The 22,634-nt window shown below is 44.4% G+C and overlaps 1 protein-coding gene across 2 annotated transcripts in view; it reads left to right on the top strand.

Moving 5' to 3' along the window:
• FAM3C (FAM3 metabolism regulating signaling molecule C) overlaps positions 1–22,634 on the top strand; it is a 438,009-nt gene that overhangs the window by 204,089 nt on the left and 211,286 nt on the right. For both annotated transcript variants that reach the window (XM_086966876.1, XM_086966871.1), the window contains exon 5: positions 11,059–11,182. In XM_086966876.1, the coding sequence (XP_086823002.1) occupies positions 11,059–11,182 (124 nt within the window). The remainder of the gene's footprint in view (positions 1–11,058; positions 11,183–22,634) is intronic.

The raw sequence follows: 22,634 nt of genomic DNA, 5'->3' as shown, positions 1-22,634 counted from the left end.
ATCTCTGAAGTGGGGCAGCTAATGGGATGTTTTTGATTTTCTCAGGATCAGTTCTCCTTTGCTCTCAAAAGCAGGCCTAAATAATAGTAGTTTATTTTTTAAGACTTTACACTTGTTTATGTTCATTGATAGACCTCAGCATAATATACATTACAGTGCAGATCTTAGCTTTTTCTGGTACTCTTATATGTTTGTCACATATTTTAGCATATCAAAACTTATGTTCATTATCACTTTAAGTCCTACCAGAGATTCTCTTACTGTGTTCTGAAATACATCACTAGCCAAGGAGATAGCTTAAGGCATTGCCTTGATGTGCAACTGGTGGGAGCCTTCTTTTAGATCCAGTTTTCACAACTGCTCTCCTCTCAACCACCACATTTAGACCCACATAAATCTTGTTGATTGTTTACTTTAGGTGCATGTCTATTGTGGGGCTATTACATAGTCTGACCACTCCCAGCTATGTGATCATTGATCACTGGTCGAGATACCCGGGCAAGGCCTCTAAACCTTTTTTCACACCACGCTCTTCCTCCAAGCTTTTTCAGCTCTTCTGCTTTAGGACGTATGACAGTTATTTTCAAAGATGTTACTCATTTGCTCATGTAATTCAATGTTAAGTAAAGTATTGTATCTAATCAATTACTCTAATACAGGTCGATGGACAAAGAGAATTATTCAGAACTGCACAACCAATAGTAAATTAAAGCTATGAACTTGAAAATTGAGACCCCCCAACACTGCAGTATCACTAAGCAATGTTAGTGTCACCACCATCTTCAGAAAAGCAGTCTTGGCGACGTTTGAATAACATGTTAACTCCCAATGTTGACCAGTCACTTAAAGCCCTCTGCTGTTCGGGCAGCCCATCCATCCAAAATAGTTGGTAACATCATTGCAGGCCCCAGAATGATGGTTTTGGTCACAAGGTACCTGATGTACTTTGAGGCTGTGAAGTCAGAAGCAGGCAAGCAAGATAATAAGGATGGTTAGTATGCACCACATTTAAAAGACAATTAACACTTTATTTAGCCTCTATTTATTGACCTTTGCCCAAATAAACATGATTCACAATTTGCAGTTATCTCTGTGAATACAGCAGATTGGACACCCTGTATGAATATGAATATATATATATATATATATATATATATATATATAATCTCAACGCAGGAACCCAATTTGAAACTGAGCCACACAAGGGTCAAAATTGAAAGCTCGTAAGTTTTAGGATGCAGCCTGCCAGCAGGACCCTTCCAAGGAACAGCAGTGTTCAAATAAAAATCGCCAGCTATTATTTCGTCGAGAGGGGCCAGTGAACAAGGGTGCAAGAACCCGAAACACGTATGGCCAGGCATTTGTGATGTAAGCTGCGAGCTGTGGCTGCTTATGTCTCCATTCGAAGAGGTATTGTGGAGCGTGAGGGCGTTCTCAACAAGGGTGCCTTGTAGTGTTGGATTTATAGCGGCTGGTCCGAACCGCTGCTGAAAGGCGGACCTGCAGCGTCAACCAGTGGAGGGACGCTAAAATCAGGACGGACCACACGACAATGAGAGACTTTGGTACAGCTATCAAACCACAGCAGCGTGCCAGCATCAACCCACTGTGGTTTTATCAATTTTAATGCAAACTACTCAGCACAACCCACTTGGGGCTTAGGATGTAAGGATTGCCAATACCAGCAGGCTTAGCGGCCAACGCCTATCAGAGTGGGAGTACACGCCCAACAGGGCTGAACTATGTAATAAAAGCAGGTGTTTCCCTTACCTTGTGCTGCTTATTTCGTCGAGAGGGGCCTGTGAACAAGGGTGCAAGAACCCGAAACTCGTATGGCCAGGCATTTGTGTTGTAAGCTGTGGCTGCTTATGTCTCCATTCGAAGAGGTATTGTGGAGCGTGAGGGCGTTCTCAACAAGGGTGCCTTGTAGTGTTGGATTTATAGCGGCTGGTCCCAGTCGCTAGAACGAACCGCTGCTGAAAGGCGGACCTGCAGTGTCAGCCAGTGGAGAGACGCTGAAATCAGGACGAACCACACTCGACAAGGAGAGACTTTGGTACAGTTAGCAAACCGCAGCAGCGTGCCAGCTTCAACCCACTGTGGTTTTATCAATTTTAATGCAAATTACTCAGCACAACCCACTTGGGGCTTAGGATGTAAGGACTGCCAATACCGGCAGGCTTAGCGGCCGACGCCTATCAGAGCGGGAGTACACGCCCAACGGGGCTGAACCATGTAATAAAAGCAGGTGTTTCCCTTACCTTGTGCTGCTTATTTCATCGAGAGGGGCCAGTGAACAAGGGTGCAAGAAACAGAAACGCGTATGGCCAGGCATTTGTGATGTAAGCTGTGTGCTGTGGCTGCTTATGTCTTCATTCGAAGAGGTATTGTGGAGCGTGAGTGCGTTCTCAATAGTGGTGCCTTGTAGTGTTATATATATATATCTATATATATATATATATATATATATATATATATATATATATATATATATATATATATATATATATATATATATATTCAGTAACTCCGATCTCCTTGCTCTGTATACTCCCTCAGATGCCAGGTAAGAAAGGACACGGACTTCCAAATTAAGATGCTGATTTCTTTATTCCAGTGCTGCCGCCATAACGTTTCTGCCTCGTAAGGCCTTGATCACATGACAGCGTAGTGATGTGAGAGCCATGAATTTAAAGTGCAAGTGCTACCAATTGAACAAATCATGTGTGAAAGGCATGGAAGACATACTAAAATGCAGTGTGAAGCAGTTCAATTTTGTTCATTGTCAACCATCATACTAATTAATATAGACTTAATTCTATATTTACAATTCATATTTTAGAGATCATAATGGAGATCTCATAAAAATCAGATATAGTGACAAAGCACTGTCATATGAAGGTAAAATACATTTAAAATATCATTTCATACTCTTCAAAAATGACTATTAATTCCTCTTGAACTTGGTATGTTATTGCAGACTGCATATTACTAAACATCAAGTTCATTGTCATATAACAAAAATCAAACTCAATGATATACATATATTGGTATTTTCTAAAATAACGGGTTAAATCCCCTTAAGCCAAAAGTCAAAACACGTGACTAGTACCCTAAAATCCTATTGTGATAAAGTGCAAAACTAGTGCTCAATCATAAAAAATTGATATTGATAAGTAATAATCTAATGAGTTGCACAATCCTACGCTGAGCCCAGTCGTGGGTATTGTGCAAACCAAGGCACTGCCTGTAGTTCTGTTACCAACCAAATGAATATTCCTAAAATCACAATTACAAAAATTCTTTAAATCCGAAAGTACACATCCAGAGATAAGACAAAATCATAAATCTAGACCTAAAATTACCAGCCCTATACTTGCTAGGCATAGATACTCATGCCGGCCTGACAGATACATCATTGAGACTTGGTTATATTGAAAGTTGGTTATGTTGAAATTAATACCTAGAACGGTATATATACCATATTGTACAAAAGTGCAAATTGTGCTATGAATATAGATCAAAGGCTCTAAAAGTTGACATTATAAAAAGCATAAATAACTATCAAAATTGTTAAAAAGTTATCTAAAAATCATCTTAATAAATACACAATTTCTGATTTCATCATATTAACAGTACATAAGATATCAGTGCAAACAAGTGTACATATCCTCCGTCAGGTTAAGCCCTCCTGGTTGCTTACTATCTAACTGGAGGATATATTTGGTTTCCAACTTTCTTAACCTAGATTCTCTGTTTCCTCCTCTTCTACTAGCATTGATAGTCAATTACATAATATGTGAGTCCCTTATTGCTCTGATGGAACTCTTTAAAATGTCTGGCTACCGGATAGGTATTGTCCTGGTTTGTAATGGCCCTCAGATGCTGTAATATCCGTTTATGGACCGGGAGCTTAGTGCTCCCCTTTCAGCAAGTGGCCATCTTGTGCAGTCTTTTTGGACTGACTTGTCCACTCCAGCCCCCATCTAGAGGGATAGCGGGAGAGCAGTCTATGTTGCAGGGGTGGGGTGAGAAGGTCTCCGGCAGGCCCCTCTAATTTGTCTCTGTGTGCCATTCAGCCTCGCCATCCTGTCTCAGAAAGTATTTGCTGTGAAGATTCAATTGGTGTACAATTTCCTCAAGGGCAGCAAGGTGCTAAATGTAATGTTTGGATTAATCTCAGCCACTGGCAAACGCTTGAGGCCGCATCCCAATCTGTCGTTCTTCTGCCACCATGCCACCTCAGTTTGTCTCAGCCATATACAAATCAGTCTTCACCCTTCTCCAATGGGAACAGACCAGTCGCATGGCCAAGGAATTTCCTCCCTGAACCAAAGTACAAGCAATCTAAGACACAAAAATGTGGAAGTACTCAATAGGTAAAACATTGTCTGTATTGACTTAACATCGTGCCTGTGGGGCATCCCAAAGCTTTTGGGCAAGAGCAGCTAAGTAAATAAATGTCCACTCTTATTTTCCACTTTCTGGGAGGGCAGTTGTTCCTTGCTTGGGTTCTGATCTGCCCCACCAGCCCTTAGAAGGGGAGATACTTGTGGGGATTTCTGCTTCAGGATCGTGGTGCATCTGCGATCCATGAGTAAGAATCCTTTTAAAGGAGGGATTATTGGAAAGGAGAGATTTGCAGCTTTCCAGCGATGTCTCTCAAAAACAAATAAAACCAGCTGGGGGAGGGGGTGGAGAAATCGTACCAGTGCTCTGAGCACTGCTAACTTGATAATGGGTTGGCGTCTAGTAAGTGAATGACTTTGGTGGACCGTGCGACACACTGATGTAAATGATCGAGGGCGGGGCTAATGCGGAAGCGATTCAGTGTCGTCCGCCCCTACCATTCTGCAAACTTGGTGAAGCCTCCATTGCAAGCATTGGCTCCCTCTCTGGCTCTCCAGAGGATGTGATGTTCATGTGCTCTACATTGCTGAGGTAATGTGGAGGGCATAACGTTTCAGCCTCCATATTTTAGGGTTTAATCTGCTCTGAACGTGAAGCATGGCAGTGTTTTTAGGTCGAGCCTGGGTAGCGCATGCTCTGCGAGCCATGCTGTATTGGAGTTTGGACTTGAAGCCCCGCCCACTCTCCGCCGATATTTGTAATTTGCTTGTGTCATTGTCCTTCGTAAATGCTGACTTCTGATTCATTAATAGGCTCCTTAATCCCAATTTAGTACCGCCTTTTCTTAATTTGTAACTTCCCATGAGGACTGGCCCTTTTACTTCGGTTGTTACACTGTATGTCTTTCTTTAATGGTTTCTCCTACTGCAGGAACTACATGCTTTCCTGCAACATTCAGCGCCTTCAGGTAAACGCCCCCATACCATGCTTTGACTTAAATTTCAGCCGCTGCCCTTTCTTTAGACCCTGCTTGTCTAAAGAAAGGGGCATGGCCTCTATTACCATGAAAGTGCAGGTGGGGGCACTTGTAAACAACAAGTATTATCAATGCGATAGGTCCTGCATTTTTAGAAACTTTTACCTATTGGTATTGTAAATGACAATGCCTTTTATTGAAGGTTTTGTACACACAAAAGACATTGTCATTTACAATGCCAATAGCTCAAAATCTTGCAATTGCTTAGACCTATTGCATTGCAAATGTGTGTTGTTTATAGCACTAATGGAGACAGAAAGAATACTGCATTTTTTTGGCAAAGGGGATATTGTATGTGCTGTGAAGACAACCATACATTTATGAAATGGGTTATAATGGAATGGCTGGAATTAGCAGAAATGTATAAGGTCAGTAACGCAGTGAAGGAGAGGAATGTTTATTTGTTTTTATTTTGTGAAAACGGCTTATGATTTAAAGAACGAATGCAAATTTAATGTGTGAAACATTTTTTTATTCTCTTGTCCGAGTAGCTGGTACAAGCCTCATCATCAGCTATTCATTTTTAGGTCTCGCCTACGCAGCGCGCATGCGTTGCATAAGGAGGAGACCTCTTGAAATCTGTTGGGTGTTTCGCTTAAAAACGTGCACGCGTTGCATTGCCTTCAATGGCAATGCGTGCACGTTCGGCGATTCCCTTGTGGGAGCGAGTGGCGCCATGTGTTGCCAAATAATGTGCTCGCACCCGCAAGGTAAATGCTGCGTGTCCCTGCTCTCGGCTGCACTTCCCCAACCCCTTCCACTTGTTTCCCCAGCGTCAGCGGGCTACGCTGAGAGTGGGACGCATTTCTATTTTATCTTTCTTCTGCCTATTTTTAAGGCAGTGCCCATCGAAGCAGTTATATTTGCAGGTAACTCCTGTACAATGTGACTTGACTTAGAAAGGAAGGTGGAAGAATTTCATCATACACTACATCAATGCATTTGAAGTTTTAGTTCCTTTAGAAGGGCATTATTTTAGCACTGGAAGATATGTACTTTAATGCCAGTTCAGGTACATCATTGGCACCGCAATGGAGCTTCGTAGTTGTAACCATCAAGCCTTAGGCGCTTTCCACGTTAAGAAATCTGTTCACATTAAGAGATCTGGCCACGTTACATGCTTTATCTATTGTTGGCCTTTCTACCAAAAAGGGTAAAAACAAAGCTAATTCAGATCTCTTGTGCTAAAGTAGGAGCATAAAAAAACTGCCCAGCCCACTAACCCGTTTAGGTCATTGTGACGCTGTCTGACAAGAAATCATACCTCATTTAATTAACTTCAGATTAACATAGAAATCGTAGCTAAGCACCCTGGTCACAAAGTTTTTATTTTATTTGCTTGAATAGTTGTTACGAGGGAGCGCTTCCTATGGGCAAGGGAATGACTACGGGCACCCCTGGTGGTCGCGCCCCAGTTCAATAAAATGCCTCTTAATAAACCGAGTCCGCTCCAGCGATTACAATATATATTTTATTTTTGTTGCTGTTTTATATAGCGCAAACTCGACCCGATAGTATCGTAGCGCTTTACATTAGCACCAGGTGCATTACAGACACATTCATTTTTAGGCTCAAGGAGATTAAGTTCAGGTTCTGAGCTGGGATGGTGCACTGAGCTAAATAACGGTGATGGATCAAGCCCTGATCTTTGGACTGGGTAAGAGTGGTCTGCTTAATTCAGACACTCTATTCATCACCACCCCCTTTTCTGAATCAAGGAGATTAAGTGACTTGCCCAGAATCACAGGATGCATGTTTGAGCCGATGCCGAGACTCGAACATAAGTCGGCCCTTAAGACTTGGAATACTGATGTGTGAACTGCTTATTGGTGTGACTTGCTTCTAGTCGTACCTACTCAGATAAATATATTTGTGACTCATTCGCAACGTGAATACATTTTTTTTTTTTTATTGAGGTTTTTGAAATCTCTTTTTCCCGGCCATACCCAGAACCTGTTATTATAGTGACCACATAATTGTCTAATCAACCATGTAGACGATCCTTGGTTGCGGATTAACCAGTGGACAACACTTGAATGCGAGCTTCATTTGGGGGATGAACTTGCATATTGAGGGACACATGTTACTCCCCAAGCGTGGTCAGGCACTGGCAACGAGCCCCCCTCCCCCTTCCTCCCTCTACTCTCTTCTCCGTGGCGTTGTACCGAGTTCTCCTGAAATTGCGTTTTTCTTTCTCTTCATGGATTATTCATGTTTGTTGCCGATGAATAATACACGCTTGTTCTTTGCATAGATTACCTTTTTGTTGGGGATTCTGCAAGTGTACAGCTGGCTGCCAGCGAGATGTCCTTTTCATAATTATTGTTAATGTTTGGCCTGCGGTTATTTACGTGACCGTGACAGATTTTCTGTTCTTCACATGTCTGTGCGGTTTATACCGATACCTATAAAAACAAAATCTTCGTTTAAATTCAGTTCAGCTCAAGTCGTTGAAGCTCTTATGGCGTTATGGGTTTGTGCTGTTGATTTTCCGGATATTTCAACAAACATTGTCCGTTGCAAGCACAAATCCATGCAGTTTCACATAGCTTGCAAAACACCTATACAGCGTGTATACAGTTAAAAACTGACCTATTTGTAAATGTTGGCCATTTTTAAGCAACTGATTTGCTAATGGGGCCACTTTTATTTTTATACCACGACCTACTTTTTGCCCCAGTCCGACCTGGCTTAAGATTTAATTAAAAATGTAAAAAAACAATAGCGCCTTATTACGTTCATTGGCACATGTACTGTTAAGTAAAGGTTGCCAAGTGCAGCCTCCACTCTCCCCCCCTCACCCGGTATAAAAGCTTTGTTTTCTTGAAAGCCTCTTCATCTCTACCAGCTTCCTATTGGTTTCTAACTACCCCCTTTAACTAAACCAGCTGAAGTCAGCCACAAGTTTGGGGTCTACTATCGCAGACATATGTGGAGGTAAGAGTGTTTTTATTACTTGCATCTAAACTCCTTCAAACATTAAGCGGGTGAAAGATGGCAAGTCCCCAATAGAGGGAACCTTACAGGGCCAGAACATGCACTGGTAAGCCCCCGAGAAAAACAGTCACCCAGGCCCTCATCACCAGCAGACTCGACTACGGGAACGCCCTCTACTCAGGAACAACCAAGCTCCTGAGACTACTACAGCGAATCCAGAACGCCTTGGCACGACTGATCCTCGACGTCCCCCAATGCAGCCACATCACACCCCACCTGAGAGGCCTGCACTGGCTCCCCGTCAACAAGAGGATCACCTTCAAACTCCTCATCCACGCACACAAAGCACTACACAACACCAGACCTACATACCTCAACAACCGACTCAGCTTCCACATCCCCACCCGAAGCCTCCGCTCAGCCAACCTCGCCCTCGCAACAGTTCCTCGTATCCGGAAAGCCACCTCGCCGCCAAGACCTGGAACACTCTCCCTACCAGACCCGGGACCTGCTGGCCTTCAGAAGACTTCTCAAGATCTGGCTCTTCGAACAGTAGCACCCCCCCCCCCCCCGAGCGCCTTGAGACCCTCACGGGTATGTAGCGCGCTTTAGAAATGCAGTGATTGATTAAGCCCCCACTCTCACACCCCATACTGCGGATGTGCCCCAGAACTTGTGTACATCCACAAGGTATGATTCTCACACAGGAAGTTCATAATGCAGATTTATTTTAGTGGATTGTGAAGGACTTAGGAGGGAGTTATTCCAGCTCGCCAAATCGCATAACTCCTTACTCTCCTCTGTTTTTTGTGCTCATCCTAGGGAGGAATATCCTCCTGGAATCCGTATGGTGGGTAGAAGTGTTCCAGTCCTGGACAGATTCAATATAAAACCTTGTCTTGGAGTAATGGATGGTGAATAGTTGCAAGAATAAATGAGAAGGCAGATGTACGGTGTCCAGCTTGAGAGATTCATGGTTCCTGAAACCCGCCTGGCACGTCGAATGGTTGTGTTCAGTGCTCATGTCTATACATTAATCCGAATAGATTGTATCTCTGACGTCAGTGAGTTACTTTATGCTGAAGCCTTGCTGTCTGCGACTTTTGTTTGTGGCAAGAAAGGCTCAAACTTACCTCATTACCTACTGAGCGAGTGTCTTTATTTCCTATAGATTTGTGGACTTTTGGTCTCAGCAGACAGGTGGAGAAATCTGTACAAAGAAATATATTGTTGGATAATATTTGGGGCTCATTCAAAGGAGGCACAATCTGCTGACCTTTACCACATTTTCAACCTTTCTTAAAGAGGAATTGCACAATATATAGAGACCAGCTGTTTTAATCAGAGAACGTGTTAGCTTGACTTTAGATTAACATGAAATACTCGCACTGACTCACTGACAGTGTGACTTTACGGAAGGATATCAAATCTATTTTTTTAATACATATTATGACAGCTACGCAAACAAGCATTGGCATAGCCAATAGGTCTCGCTTTTGGGACCTTAGCCATGCAACACTTGATGTTGTTGCACCAAGGATATTGTGCTGGATAACTAAACACTTATAAGGTCCCAAAGGCGAGACCTATTGTAAAGGAAATTTGTCAGGTTAATCGAAGGACTACTGCAAAAGCTAAATGGTTAAAATAAAAATAAAAACTTTAGATCAACGAATAAATGCAGAGAAGTAGCTGGTGTAGTAGTAAAATATATAGGCTTGAATCTCTTAACTAGGGTCAAGCCCCACCTTTGGATAATCATGTGTGTTCAGTTATCTTTATTTTACCCAACTGAAAGTGAATCTCTTTGAGAAGAATCTACTGGCACGGTCTGGGTAGTTCTTGGCATGAAGTAAGCCAGAAATTTGTGAGACACTGTGACTTGTCATGAGCCGGAGTGTCACGTGTCACATGAAACAAAAATTGACTTCCCGTCCTGCGAGAGGAATACACTCTTCATTCAGTAGTCATAGACTCAAGAAGTCTCAAACCTATGTTAAAGTCATATTATTAAGGACTTACCCAGAAGCAAGAATTTGCCCAGCCTGAAAAGGCCCAGCCACCGGGGCTTGACATGCGAGACGGCCATAGGGCTAGAGAGGAACCCGCCATTCTGTATTGTGCTAAGCCCTAATCCCATTGTAGTCTCCTTGCGTCCGTTCTGGCATGTGATCTGTTCCTAACTTCAACTGGTTTGTGTTGAAATCTTGTTCTCTGATCATACCTGTACACTGCTCTGCTGCCCCTTGGCTAGGTTTGTGTTTAGAAATGCATTAAAAAATAATTAGTAAAATTACTAGAGTGACTTTAATTTCTTCATAGCTGTAAAGCTCTAAATGCCGGTTATGGCTCTTAAATTAAGGCAGCGTCTGCAGCTCTTAAAGCAGGTTTAGCAGGATTGTAAATGCAGCTGTTAAGTTATGTAGTCTCAAAAAGCAAGACCAAATGTTACGGTTATGTAAAATGGCAGACTACAAGATATTACAAGTTGCTTATTGGGTTTATGCCAGAGAATCTTGTGAACAATACTGTATTTAAATTCCTCTATTTAACCATGCTATAGTTTAGTATTTCTGCAATATGGTTCTGAAATTAGCGCTTTTTCAATTAACAAGGGTCAACACATGAAAAGTGTGTGTGTGTGTGCGTGTGTGTGTATTTTTTTAAAATAAAATTACTTTCTCTTTGTTATTTTTAAATCTGTATTTTATAACTAACGTTTCACTTTTCTTCAGTTACCAAACCCCCAAGATACAAGTGTGGTATTTCGAAAATTTGTCCAGAGAAACATTTTGCCTTTAAAATGGCAAGTGGAGCCGCCAATGTTGTTGGGCCCAAAATTTGTGTTGAAGATGTGGTGTAAGTATCTTACAAAATTGTATGTTATTGCTTTAATAAGACTAGGAAAACTATAAAATACAATGTGTTAGGTTCCAAACTTTTGCAAGAAGAGTGAAGGATATATGGGCCATGGCGTTTTACAATATCATGCGTAACACGTTTACAAACTTGGACATGTTTCTCTAGTGAATGAGAGGACACTGTCCTCAGATTGATTTTTAGTATTCCACACACTACTCTTCAGTCAGCTAGATCTTCCTTTAGTTTATAGTCCATTCTAACAGTGGAAATTAGGCTGCTTCTGCAAACTGCCATTAATTTATGTTTTACACCACATTTTAAATGTGGGGCCCTTTTTTCTTGTAGCCAATGTATTGTGATGCATCTTTTTGCAAGACTCAAGTTTAAACCTATATTGATACGTTTCAGTCTCTTCCTTTTTTTAGGATTTGGGTGTAGGCCTAAAATGCATTCTCAGTTGTCTGTTCTGATCACAATACCTACTGCCAGCTGCAAGACCTATTTTGCCAGAATGCCTGGACTACTGTGCATGTCTAGATCATGTGAAGTAAGCCTGCTTCTCTCCTTGTTAATCTAAGACAATACACTCTGTGTGGGGTAGATCGTATGGAGGGTTTTAAGTGTGGGGTATGTTCTTTGTACATAGTTAGAATGCACGGGGCAGAATTTAGGCTTAATTGTAGCTCTAGTATTATATTTTGATATCCTGTCCCATTCCAAATCTTGAGTTGTTTGACTGCCCCTTCCCATTTTTGTCTTATTTTAGGGTATGTTTATCTCACATCAAGGTTCTAGTTATAACGCCAGGTATATGACACTGGTCCAGTAAAATCTTCTCTTCTAGCATTTCATGTTTTGGGGGTATTGCCAGAAATCCACTGGTGTATGTCGATAACAGCCCTAGAGAATCTGGCATGTAACATGAAGTTCACAAGGCGGAGCACGTTTCACATGTGAAATGTTTGCATTAGTCTTCATCATTTGTCTTTCATTGAGTCATTACTGTGGTCCACCCATCCCACTGCTCGAGGCTCAGGGTACAGTTTGTAAAGTTCTTATATGTGACACATCACCTACACAAACTGCAACAGTTCCCGACTTGTAGAGTTAAATCCGAAATTAGAATCTGAGAATCCCATTAGTAAATATTTTTTTCTGTTTTGGTATATCATTTAACCATTCAGGGAGGTGCGCAGCTCGGATGCAAGGCAAATACACATCGCCACACATTCAGTACCTTAATCCTATACTGATCCCCCAAATTCATTGTGTGGTATTTTAAAAGACTTTCAGTAATTCTAGGAAGCAGCATACCTTGTGCACCTATTTTGGAAGTTGTTCAGTAGCTTACAGCACTTATCTGTAAATGGAGAATTCCAAGCTTTGCGTACCACTTGTTCTCCAGATGAAACTCTTCGTCCAGGATTACACAATGTGGGCATTTTAAGAAATTAGGCTCTAAAGCACAGCTTTGCTTTCGTAATGACAAACTATGGGATTAGACCCTCCTTTACACTGCCCCTGAGAATTTGTACAAGACTTACTGGCGATCTTACTGACCTTGTCAGTAAGTTCCTTTCATCGCTGCACAGCTCTGCCTGGTAGATGTTGCCCTCTGCCACTTCAAGGTCCTTAGTTCTATTTAAGATATAGTCCAGTTTGTGTAGAGTCCAGAAAACACATCATACTTGCTCAGGGCTTCAAAACGAATGTGAGCCTGACTGGTAGGTGTCGGGGGAAGGTGTGGTTTCTTAAGATATACTAATGTGTTGTCAGTATACAATGACAAAATATGCGTTGTTTCAGCGGTCTATATTCTCCATCACACCATGCTTCATTTCCACTCACTCTCCTGAAGTTCAATGACAAGAGCATAGAACAGCTTCAATAGTGGGCAGCCCTGGAGAGTGCCATGCCCCAATGTCCACCTTTCAGATATTATCACTCTTTAGTCATATGCATGTTGTCTAGAATATTATAGTGTAATCCACTTCAATATATTGGGACCAAAGTTCTATTTTTCATATAATTGTGAATTATGATGAACTCCCAACCAACTGTATCGAAAGTCTTCTCTGTGTCGAATTCCCAGTTGTTTTAGTTACTATTGGACATGCCGTCAAAGACGACGTCTCGTGACCCAGAATAAATCCATATTGGTCTGGGCGTTTTAACTCCTCGCCGATTGTTATATCTTTTGTGCTATTCCAGCTTGGAGCTATAGAAAGGGTTCCGGTTTCAGAAGTAGGCAGTGGTTGTTATTCCCGCTACTTTCTGATTACGAAAAACGGGTTGGAGCCCATTTTAGCTCTTCTGGCTGTTAATCTCTTCCTCAAGAAGGAGAAGTTCAAGATGCTTACTCTAGGTTAGGCTTTGCTTGCCCTAGGCCAAGAACATTGGAAGGTACTGGAAGGTAGTGTTGGACCTGCAGGATGCTTATTTTCACATCCACATCCTGCTGGTCCACAGGCGATCCCTGCGGTTCAAGGTAGGCCATGAGCACTTGCAATTTACCGTTCTCCCCTTCGGCCTTACCAGTGCCCCTCGGGTGTTCACCAAGGTGATGGTGGTGGTCGCAGCTCATCTGCGCAGGCTGGGTGTGTCAATTTTCCCCCCAACTTAACGACTGACTGTTGAAGGCGTCCTCGACCCAGGATGTCATTTCCCAACTTTAGACTACGGCAAACCTCCTACATTCTCTGGGGTTCTGAATAAATGTGCGTAAGTCACACCTGGCTATTTCTTAGATGATCCCTTTAATCTGAACTGTTTTTGGGCCTATCCTCCTGAGCAGCAAATCCAGGATATTCAGGTTATTATTCTGATGTTTCAGCCTCTATCTTCGATTTCAATGAGACTGACTTTGAGGCTGCATCCTGTTGGTAAAACATTACTGGTGGCATATGCAGGCTCTGTAGTGGGACTTGAAGTTCCAGTGGGCACAGCATCGGGGAATCTCACCGACTTAGTCCAGATCTCGGAAGGAACTGTGAAAGATCTGCAGTAGTTGTTGACGAACTGAGATTGGTTCAACGGCAGACCCCTCTCCCTTCCCCAACCAGATCACACAGTTAGGACAGATGCGTCACTTCTGGGATGTGATGGCCATCTGGGAGAGGTGAAGATCAGGGGACTTTGTTCTCCGGCGGAGTTGGAGCTCCACAAAAATATGTTGACGATTCTATTGGTATTGAAAGCATTTCTTCCCTCTGTCAAGGGAAAGTTAGTGCAGGTGTTCACGGGCAACATCACCACCATGTGGTACGGCAACAAGCAGGGAAGGGCGAGGTCGTGGACCCTTTGTCGAGAGGCCCTGCATCTCTGGACATGGCTGAAACAGCAGGGCATAACCCTGGTGGTTCAACACCTGTCAGGATCTCTAAACGCCGAGAATGGCAAACTCAGACGTCGATGCCAAATGGATTATGAATGGTGTCTCCAGTCGTAGCTGGTGCAACGTCTTTTTCAGTAGTGGGGAGAACCTTGGTTAGATTTGTTCACCTCCGAAGAGAACGTGCAGTGTCAGCAATACTGTGTGCTGTAGTTTCCACTGTGGCTATCACATCGGCAATGTGTTTCGTCGTGAGTGGAGCTTGGCCCTGATGTACGCCTTTCCGCCCCTACCACTCTAGTCCAGGGTTTTGAAGAAGATCCGGAGTGACCGAGCCCAAATCATCCTTGTGGCTCCAGACTGGATAAGGAGAGTCTGGTATCCAGAGCTTCTGAAAATGAGCATGGATCCTCCGATCAGGCTGCCCCTTCGGGAGGATCTTCTGTTGCAGCAGCAGAGGAAGGGTTTCCACCGAACCTCTCAACTCTGCACCTCCACGCATGGAGATTGAGCAGCGGAAGCTGGCGAATTTTGACCTTCCTCCCAAAGTATGCAACATTATTTTAGTGGCTAGGCAGACCTCCACTAAGACGGTATACGCCTGCCGTTGTCAGAAATGTGTATTATACTGTACAGAAAGGTCCTTTGACCCTCTTTCTGCTTCTCTTTGCACTGTTATTTTATTCATTCGAACCCTTGCCCAACAGTGCTCTGCTTTGGGAACTCTCAAGGGTTATCTTTTTGCTCTCACTGCTTTTTTGCGGCTGCCAGACCAGCCCTCACTCTTTAGGTCTCCAATTGTAGATAGGTTTCTAAAGGGGCTGGCTCACTTGTTTCCACCCAAGCCCTTTGTTAAGCCGCAGTAGTACCTTAACTTGGTCCTCACTTATCATCAGCGTGCTCCCTGCGAGCCTTTACACAACTGTTCCCTCCGGCTGCTTACCATCGAGACAGCCTTTTTAGTGGGGATTAAATCTGCCGGGATGGGGAGTGAGTTACAGAGTTATCTTGCACGCCTCCCTACATGATGTCTCTCCCAGAGAAAGTGGTGCTTCGCACCCGCTTCATTTTTGCCAAAAGTGGTGACCTTTTTCCATCTGGGTCAATCCCACCTTCTTTTCTCCCCCACATAAAATAGACGGCCATGACTCCGTGCAGCGGACGCGATCAGCGGACGCGCCGGACTCGCGCCGGAGTCAAGCCAGAGTCCTGCCCGTCTGCGCCCGTCCGCGCACGGGCCGGGCATAGGGCTAAGGACTCTGCTGGGACCAATAAAAGAAACTACAGCAGGCAACAACTACTAGCATTAAAACCAGTCCCTGATTGTGAGCGCCACAACTTAAACCCTTCAGACTGGACAGGTCCGGTGAGCTGCCATAAATGCCACAACGCATTTTCATGGTCTCAGGTATCCGCCCTTACAACACTTACCGCCCCCACCCATACTTTAAAAGCGGGTTTAATTAACGCTAGATCTCTACCAAAACATGCCCAGCATATACATGACCTCCTTACAGATGACAACCTGGATTGTCTCTTTATTACAGAGACTTGGCTCAAACCCTGGTGCACTCCTGACCTGGTACATGCCCTACCTTTAGGGTATAGTATCCAGAGGGTGGACAGAGGTAATGAGCAACGGGGGGGGAGTGGCCATTATACACAGAGATATTTTTGGGTGTGTAATGACAGAACTCCATGATATAAAGGATGCGGAAGGGATGGGCTTTAGTCTTAAAATCCATGACAACTTCTCTTTCTCTGGGGCCTTAATTTATCGCCCCCCCGGCACTAGTACTGACTTTTTAGGAAGTGTGGGAGAAGCGCTAAACCCATTGATACTCAGATACTCAAACTTTACCCTGCTGGGGGATGTGAACATTCACCTTGAGTCTATAACTGAGGCATCCACTGCCTCCTTTAGAGAAACCATGGAAGTACTGGGTCTTAAAATGTGTGACACCCCAGCCACCCACGAGGCGGGACACACGATCGATTGTATTGCTACCAACTTAGATACTTTATCAATAGACCAGCTGAAACCCCAAATATGGACAGACCATGTACTGATACCTTTCTCAATCATACCAGAAACCAATGCTAATAATAAGCATACCTGCAAAAATAACCAGGCCAGACAAGAGGACTGTAAAGCCACTATGAAGCACCCCGAATTAATACCAATAGCTAGAGTGTAAACCTAAGTAAGCAGGACCCCCAAATCTAAACACCTTTAGGGGATGGATGACGGAACTAAAAAGCATGACCGGACAGGGAAGACACAAGCGTAAACCCGGGAATAAGAAGAGATCCGCCCCTTGGTTTGACCTAGAGCTCAAAAATAAACAGGGGGAACTCAGACGGGCTGAACGTAGCTGGCGGAAAAATTACCTCAGCACAGAACGCAGTAAATATAAAAAGACCAAGAAAGCGTACCACGCACTAATCAAACAAGCCAAAACAAAGTACTACACATCAGCCATAGCAACAGCCAATAGTAAACAGAAGACGATCTTTAATATCGTAAAAGACTTTAGTAAACCTAAATGTCTAATGCAGGACATCCCTCCCTCACAGATGCTTTGTGATTCTATCGCAGACTTCTTTGAGGGAAAGGTTAAGGGTCTGACGAAGGACTTTGAGGCTCCCACCCTCGATCAAATATATGAGGACGAAAATTCTAGGCAGGAAGTCCCTCAGCTTACAGCTTTCCGTACAATCAGCCTGGAGGAGTCAAAACGGGCTATCTTGGCAACCAAGTCAGGATCACCGTTCGATCCATGTCCTATAGGACTCCTACATCTCATTGCTGACATTGTTAACTCGGACATAAATACTATCGTTAACAACTCTCTGTCCACTGCCTACGTCCCCCCTGAGTGGAAATTGGCAGCTGTAAAACCCTTACAAAAAAAACAACTCCCCGACCCCACCACACTCTCTAATCTACGTCCGATTTCATTACTTCCAGCATTGTGCAAAATCACTGAGTCCACAGTGAACAAACAGCTGACACGCTTCTTGGAAGAGAATGAGGCATGGCACCCTAACCAAGCTGGCTTTAGGACTCAGCATTCCACCGAATCGGCTCTCCTGTTCACTACTGAAACCATCCGCTCAGCCCTAGACCAAGGCAAGAAGGCCGTCCTGATACTATTAGACCGTCGGCGGCCTTCGACACGGTCTCTCATGCTATCTTAATAGACCGGCTAATAACATCTGGCATCAAAGGTATTGCCTTAGAGTGGATAAAAAACTTTCTTAGTGACAGGCGACAAGTGGTGACCTTGGGGGAATTTCGTTCCAGTGAGAAGCCACTGTCAACGGGAGTACCTCAAGGTTCTAGTCTGAGTCCGACATTGTTTAATGTCTATACTGCACCCCTGATACAGCTGATATCGGCCTACGGCATAGATGTAATAGCATATGCCGACAATACTCAACTGATCCTGGTCATGGACAAAGATAACCAGGTCTGGGAAGAAAAACTTAAGTGCTGCTTAACGGCCACCTTTGAGTGGATGCGGAAAAAACACTTAAAATGTAACACAGGCAAGACCGAGATCATACCCATAGGCCCAAATAATGATTTCATCCCCAGACTGTGGTGGCCCGAGAAGGCTGAAATACCACCCCACACTACTTCCTCGGCTCGCAACCTTGGGGTACAGTTTGACGCCGACTTATCTTTTAAACATCAGGCGTCAAAAGTGGCAGGCACCTGCTTCGGGGTAATAAAAATGCTCAGAAAGTTCTTTGACTTGCTGCCCCTCGAAGCTAGGAAAACAGTCACGATTGCATTAGTCACTTCCCGCATCGACTATTGCAACAGCCTGTATGCTGGTACCACTAAGGTGGTTACCCATAAACTCCAGATGGTACAGCATGCGGCGGCAAGGCTTGTTCTGAAATGGCCAAGAAAATCTTCAGCAACCAAAGCCATCAATGTATTACATTGGCTGCCTATAACCAAAAGGGTCCTTCACAAAGTATTGACAATCACCTTTCACGCTGTACATAATTCAGGCCCCATGTACCTAAGAAAATTTTTTGTTAAATACTGTCCTAATCGCGCACTACGGTCTTCAAATGCCAATCTTTTGACCATTCCAAGTTTCAGACTCAAAACCCGCGGGGGTAAATCCCTAGCGGTATTGGGTGCCAAAGCATGGAATGCGCTACCCCCTCCATTAAGAGCACTGGACAAGGAATCTGATTTCCGTAAACAATTGAAAACCTGGATTTACAATCTTCCAGACTCAATGGCCAGAGCACTGGTGTGGCTCCGGTTTTGGTCTCCTTAAGCAGTAAGGCAACCTTTTTCATCTGGTTGTCCCTTTATTGGCGCCGAGATGCTCCCTGGAGCGATTGTTAGCGCGATATAAATGGACTTTACATTTACATTTACATCCCTCTAAGGAAGAGGAGCATCTCCACCGTCTGGACCCAAAAAGAGCTTTGTCGTTCTACCTTGACCGTAGAAAAGAGTTCCGGGTGGACGACCAACTCTTTGTGGGATACATTGGAGCTGGAAAGGGCAGTGCAGAAAAGGACCATCTCTTGCTGGGTTGTTTTCTACATTAAGATCATCTATGCCCTGGCTATGAAGCAGCCCCCTGAGGAATTAAGGGCCCATTCCACCGGGGGAAAAGCTGTGACTATGGCCCTGGCTGGGGGTGTTCCAGTCCTTGGCATCTGCCATGCAGCAACGCTGGCATCCTTGCACTTGTTTGCCAAGCTCTACTGCCTGGACAGTCCGGTCCGCAGAGACTGGCATTTTGCCCGTTCGGTCCTGCAGGACTTCCTAGTATAAGATATTGGTCCGCAACTCTCAGCTGGGATGGTATGGCTTGGGTATCTAATTCAAAAATAAGGAATCTGCAGCTAGAAGTCTCTATCAGATGACAAGTTACTTATCTTCGGTAATGCATTATCTGGTAGAGACTCCACCTGCAGATTCCTTACAGTCCCACCCATGCCTCCCCGCTTTGCTGACTAATGTTGTAGGGCTAGGGTTTCTCCCCTTTTCAGGGGCCTAGTTTTGCACGCGACCAAGTCGGTTACTTTGAGGCTCTGTGCTTCTGGCATGGAAAAAACGAAAAGTACTGATGTCTGCGCAAGGGTGGTGCGTATATAGGTACAGCAACGCCATAACCGATGCCGACAATGGCACGCATAGCCAAATGGAACCACCTGACAGCGCGCACAAGGGAGATTGCTCAGCAAAAGTTTCTCGATCCAGCCTGACGCCAGGGAAATTCAAAGGTAAGGAATCTGCAGCTAGATAGTCTCTACCAGATAATGCGTTACCGAAGGTAAGTAACTTGTTCTGAACTTTCCTATTAGAGTCTAGAAATTGCTGCACTCTTTCCTTGAAGTAAAAAATAAAACATGCGTGATCATGAACTCAAGTATACAATGATCTTTCCGGCCAAACTTCAAGTGGGTCTCCTGAGGAGGCGTGGGACTGGCTGGACAGCTGGAGACTAGTCCATGATAAGAGATCCTGCTGTTGTCGACCTCAGAATGAGAGTAAGCATGAACTACAGAGCCAGCGCCAACACCTAATGAATGATAACACTCCTGAAGAGGGCCCCAGACTGTCATACCTTTGTCTTATTCATATGTATTGCTTCGACTGGAGCTCAACGGGGGGCCATGATTGACTCTAATGCTGGAAGTGGACTTCGCTGGGGAGGATGGTGGGGTTCCCCTCCACCCCCACTCCCCCTTCCTTTGTTGGGGTGGATGTGATTCTTGAAACAAAATGCCCAGAACGACCTTGTGGGGCTGGCCTACAACAGAGCAGTAACAATCTGTATTTCTTATGGGTGGATAAGCATCAAGCGGTTTCCTTGGTGGGCATATGTTCCTCTACTATAGGTTACAAGGATTGGGTTGACGATTACTCGGCCAAGTTGGGGGGGGGTGAGCAGTTCTGAGTCCACTGTGCAGGGAGGGGAGATGTATTACTTGTTTACTGTGTTTGTATGTTTTTGGAGTGAATGTTGGTAGCAGTGATGGCGACCTCTTAAGGAAGGGGAGTTCCACTCAGATAGGCAGATTGCCCCAGATTTTATTAGATTGCACTTCTACCCCACAAAATTCCCCCATTGTCCTTGTGACAAACACGCAAAAGGGAGCCACCATAATTGAGACCCTAGTCGCGGACCCAAAACGCCCACTTCACGTCCCCGATAGCTACCTCGAAATCAGCAAATAACTTTAAACTCCTCTCCTGAAACATTAACTGTATAGGGAACAAGATAAAACAGGGGTAGTCCTGCAGTGTTTAAAACCACATACCCCTGATGTGGTTCTCCTGCAAGAAACGCACCTCCAGGGGACCAGTTACTGTGCATTAAATAGGTGGGGCTACAAGATGGTGGCACATGCGGGCTATGCACGAGGTTCCAGGGGAGTGAGCATCCTTATTTGTAACTCCTTCCCTTTAACTATACAGCATGTTACCCACAACAGTCATGGTCATTTTGTGGCACTCACAGGGCACTGGGAGAGAAGAATGCTCAATATCAACTCCTTCTATATACCCCTAAGGCTTCATAATTCGGCATTAGCAGACTATGGATCCCTTATTCTCTGCTTCCCAGCGGGAGAGCTATTGCTGGTAGATGACTGTAATGCTGCCCTTAGCGGAGACAAAGTCAGTTGGCCCCCTCGTGGGATGGAGTTGTCTGGGAAATCTTGGTCAGATTTTTTTGTCCGCAATGGCCCTAGTGGATTTGTGGTAAAGCTTTAACTCCACGGCCCATCAGTACACATTCCACTCGGGTGCACATGGGAGCCTATCCCGAATGATTATATATTCGCCGAAGCCCAGCATCTTCCAGCTTTCAGAAACATACAGCATTTGGCTCAGGCCATTTCTGATCATTCCCCGGTCTGTCCAACATATGGACTTCGGGCTAGAGTAGGGGAATACATACCTACACTTAACCACTGGTACCTTAAGGTGCCCCACGTCTGGGCAAACATTTGGGCGACCACTGACCACTACTTTGATGAAAATGGGGGATGGGTAGACTCGGCTGGAGGACTGTTGGAGGTGTAAAAGCTTTAACAAGAGGTCAGGGTATTTCCTTAATCGCGGGTCATCAAAGTTGGTGTCCCTAGAGCAAGAAATCCGAAGCTGGAGGCTGATCTGATCTCTGAGGCTGGAGTGGGAGTGCAGCACCTTCTGGCACAGAGGCGTAAGGAATACAGAGATATTACAGAAGAGACCGCTTGGGCCAGACACAGAGCAACTCAACATCTATTGGTGATAGAGCGGGTAAACTCCTGGCCTGGTTAGACAAGAGGGAGGCAATGTTGAGGTGGGTGTTTGAAGTCTCAGATGCCGAAGGGGCTTGAGTGAGGAACAGACAGAGCAAAGTGGACACTTTTGAAAGCTACTATGCCATACTCGACTCACCATTCTCGACGGTAACTATAGAAGAGGCGTGCAAACTGTTACTGGACCACAGTGTACGTTGTCTTGTGCCGACAGACCGGGACCTTCTTGAGCAAGACTTAACTAAGATAGAGATTTCACAGGTCATTTGGGGACTGAATGTTGGTAATGTGATGGGCCCGAATGGCCATCCTATTTAATTATAGAAGCTCACCGCGTCTAAAATAGCCCCCCTTTTAAGGGGCATGTTCAGTAAAGTCAGAAAATTAGGATCTTACCCGGCTGATCAACGATTACCCAAGATTGTAGCCATCTTTGAGACCATTAAACCCCCAGAGCTCTGTACGTGCCATAGACCGATCTCACTCCTGAACACCGAGATTAAGATCTTGGCTAAATTACTGGCTACTCACCTGTCCAGATAATAAGCACATTGGCTCACCCAGACCAGTCAGGATTTATGCAGAATAGAAACACTGCACTTAATATAAGACACTTGCATGGGGTACTAGGTCGCACCACCTTTTTCCAGGAAGATGCTGTAGTTGTTTCCTTAGATGCAAAAATTGATTTTGATACCATAAAGTGGCCATTTATGTATGTAGTCTTGGAAAAACAAGGGTTCGGTCCGAACTTTTTCTCCTGGGTCTAATTTCTGTATGTGGACCCAATAGCGCAAGTGGCCATGAATGGGTGCACATCTGCAA

This window comes from Lissotriton vulgaris, chromosome 1_1 (genome assembly GCF_964263255.1).
Source record: "Lissotriton vulgaris chromosome 1_1, aLisVul1.2, whole genome shotgun sequence".
NCBI lineage: Eukaryota > Metazoa > Chordata > Amphibia > Caudata > Salamandridae > Lissotriton > Lissotriton vulgaris.
The sequence above is the reverse complement of the archived record's forward strand: the minus strand, read 5'-3'. Positions and strand labels throughout refer to the sequence as shown.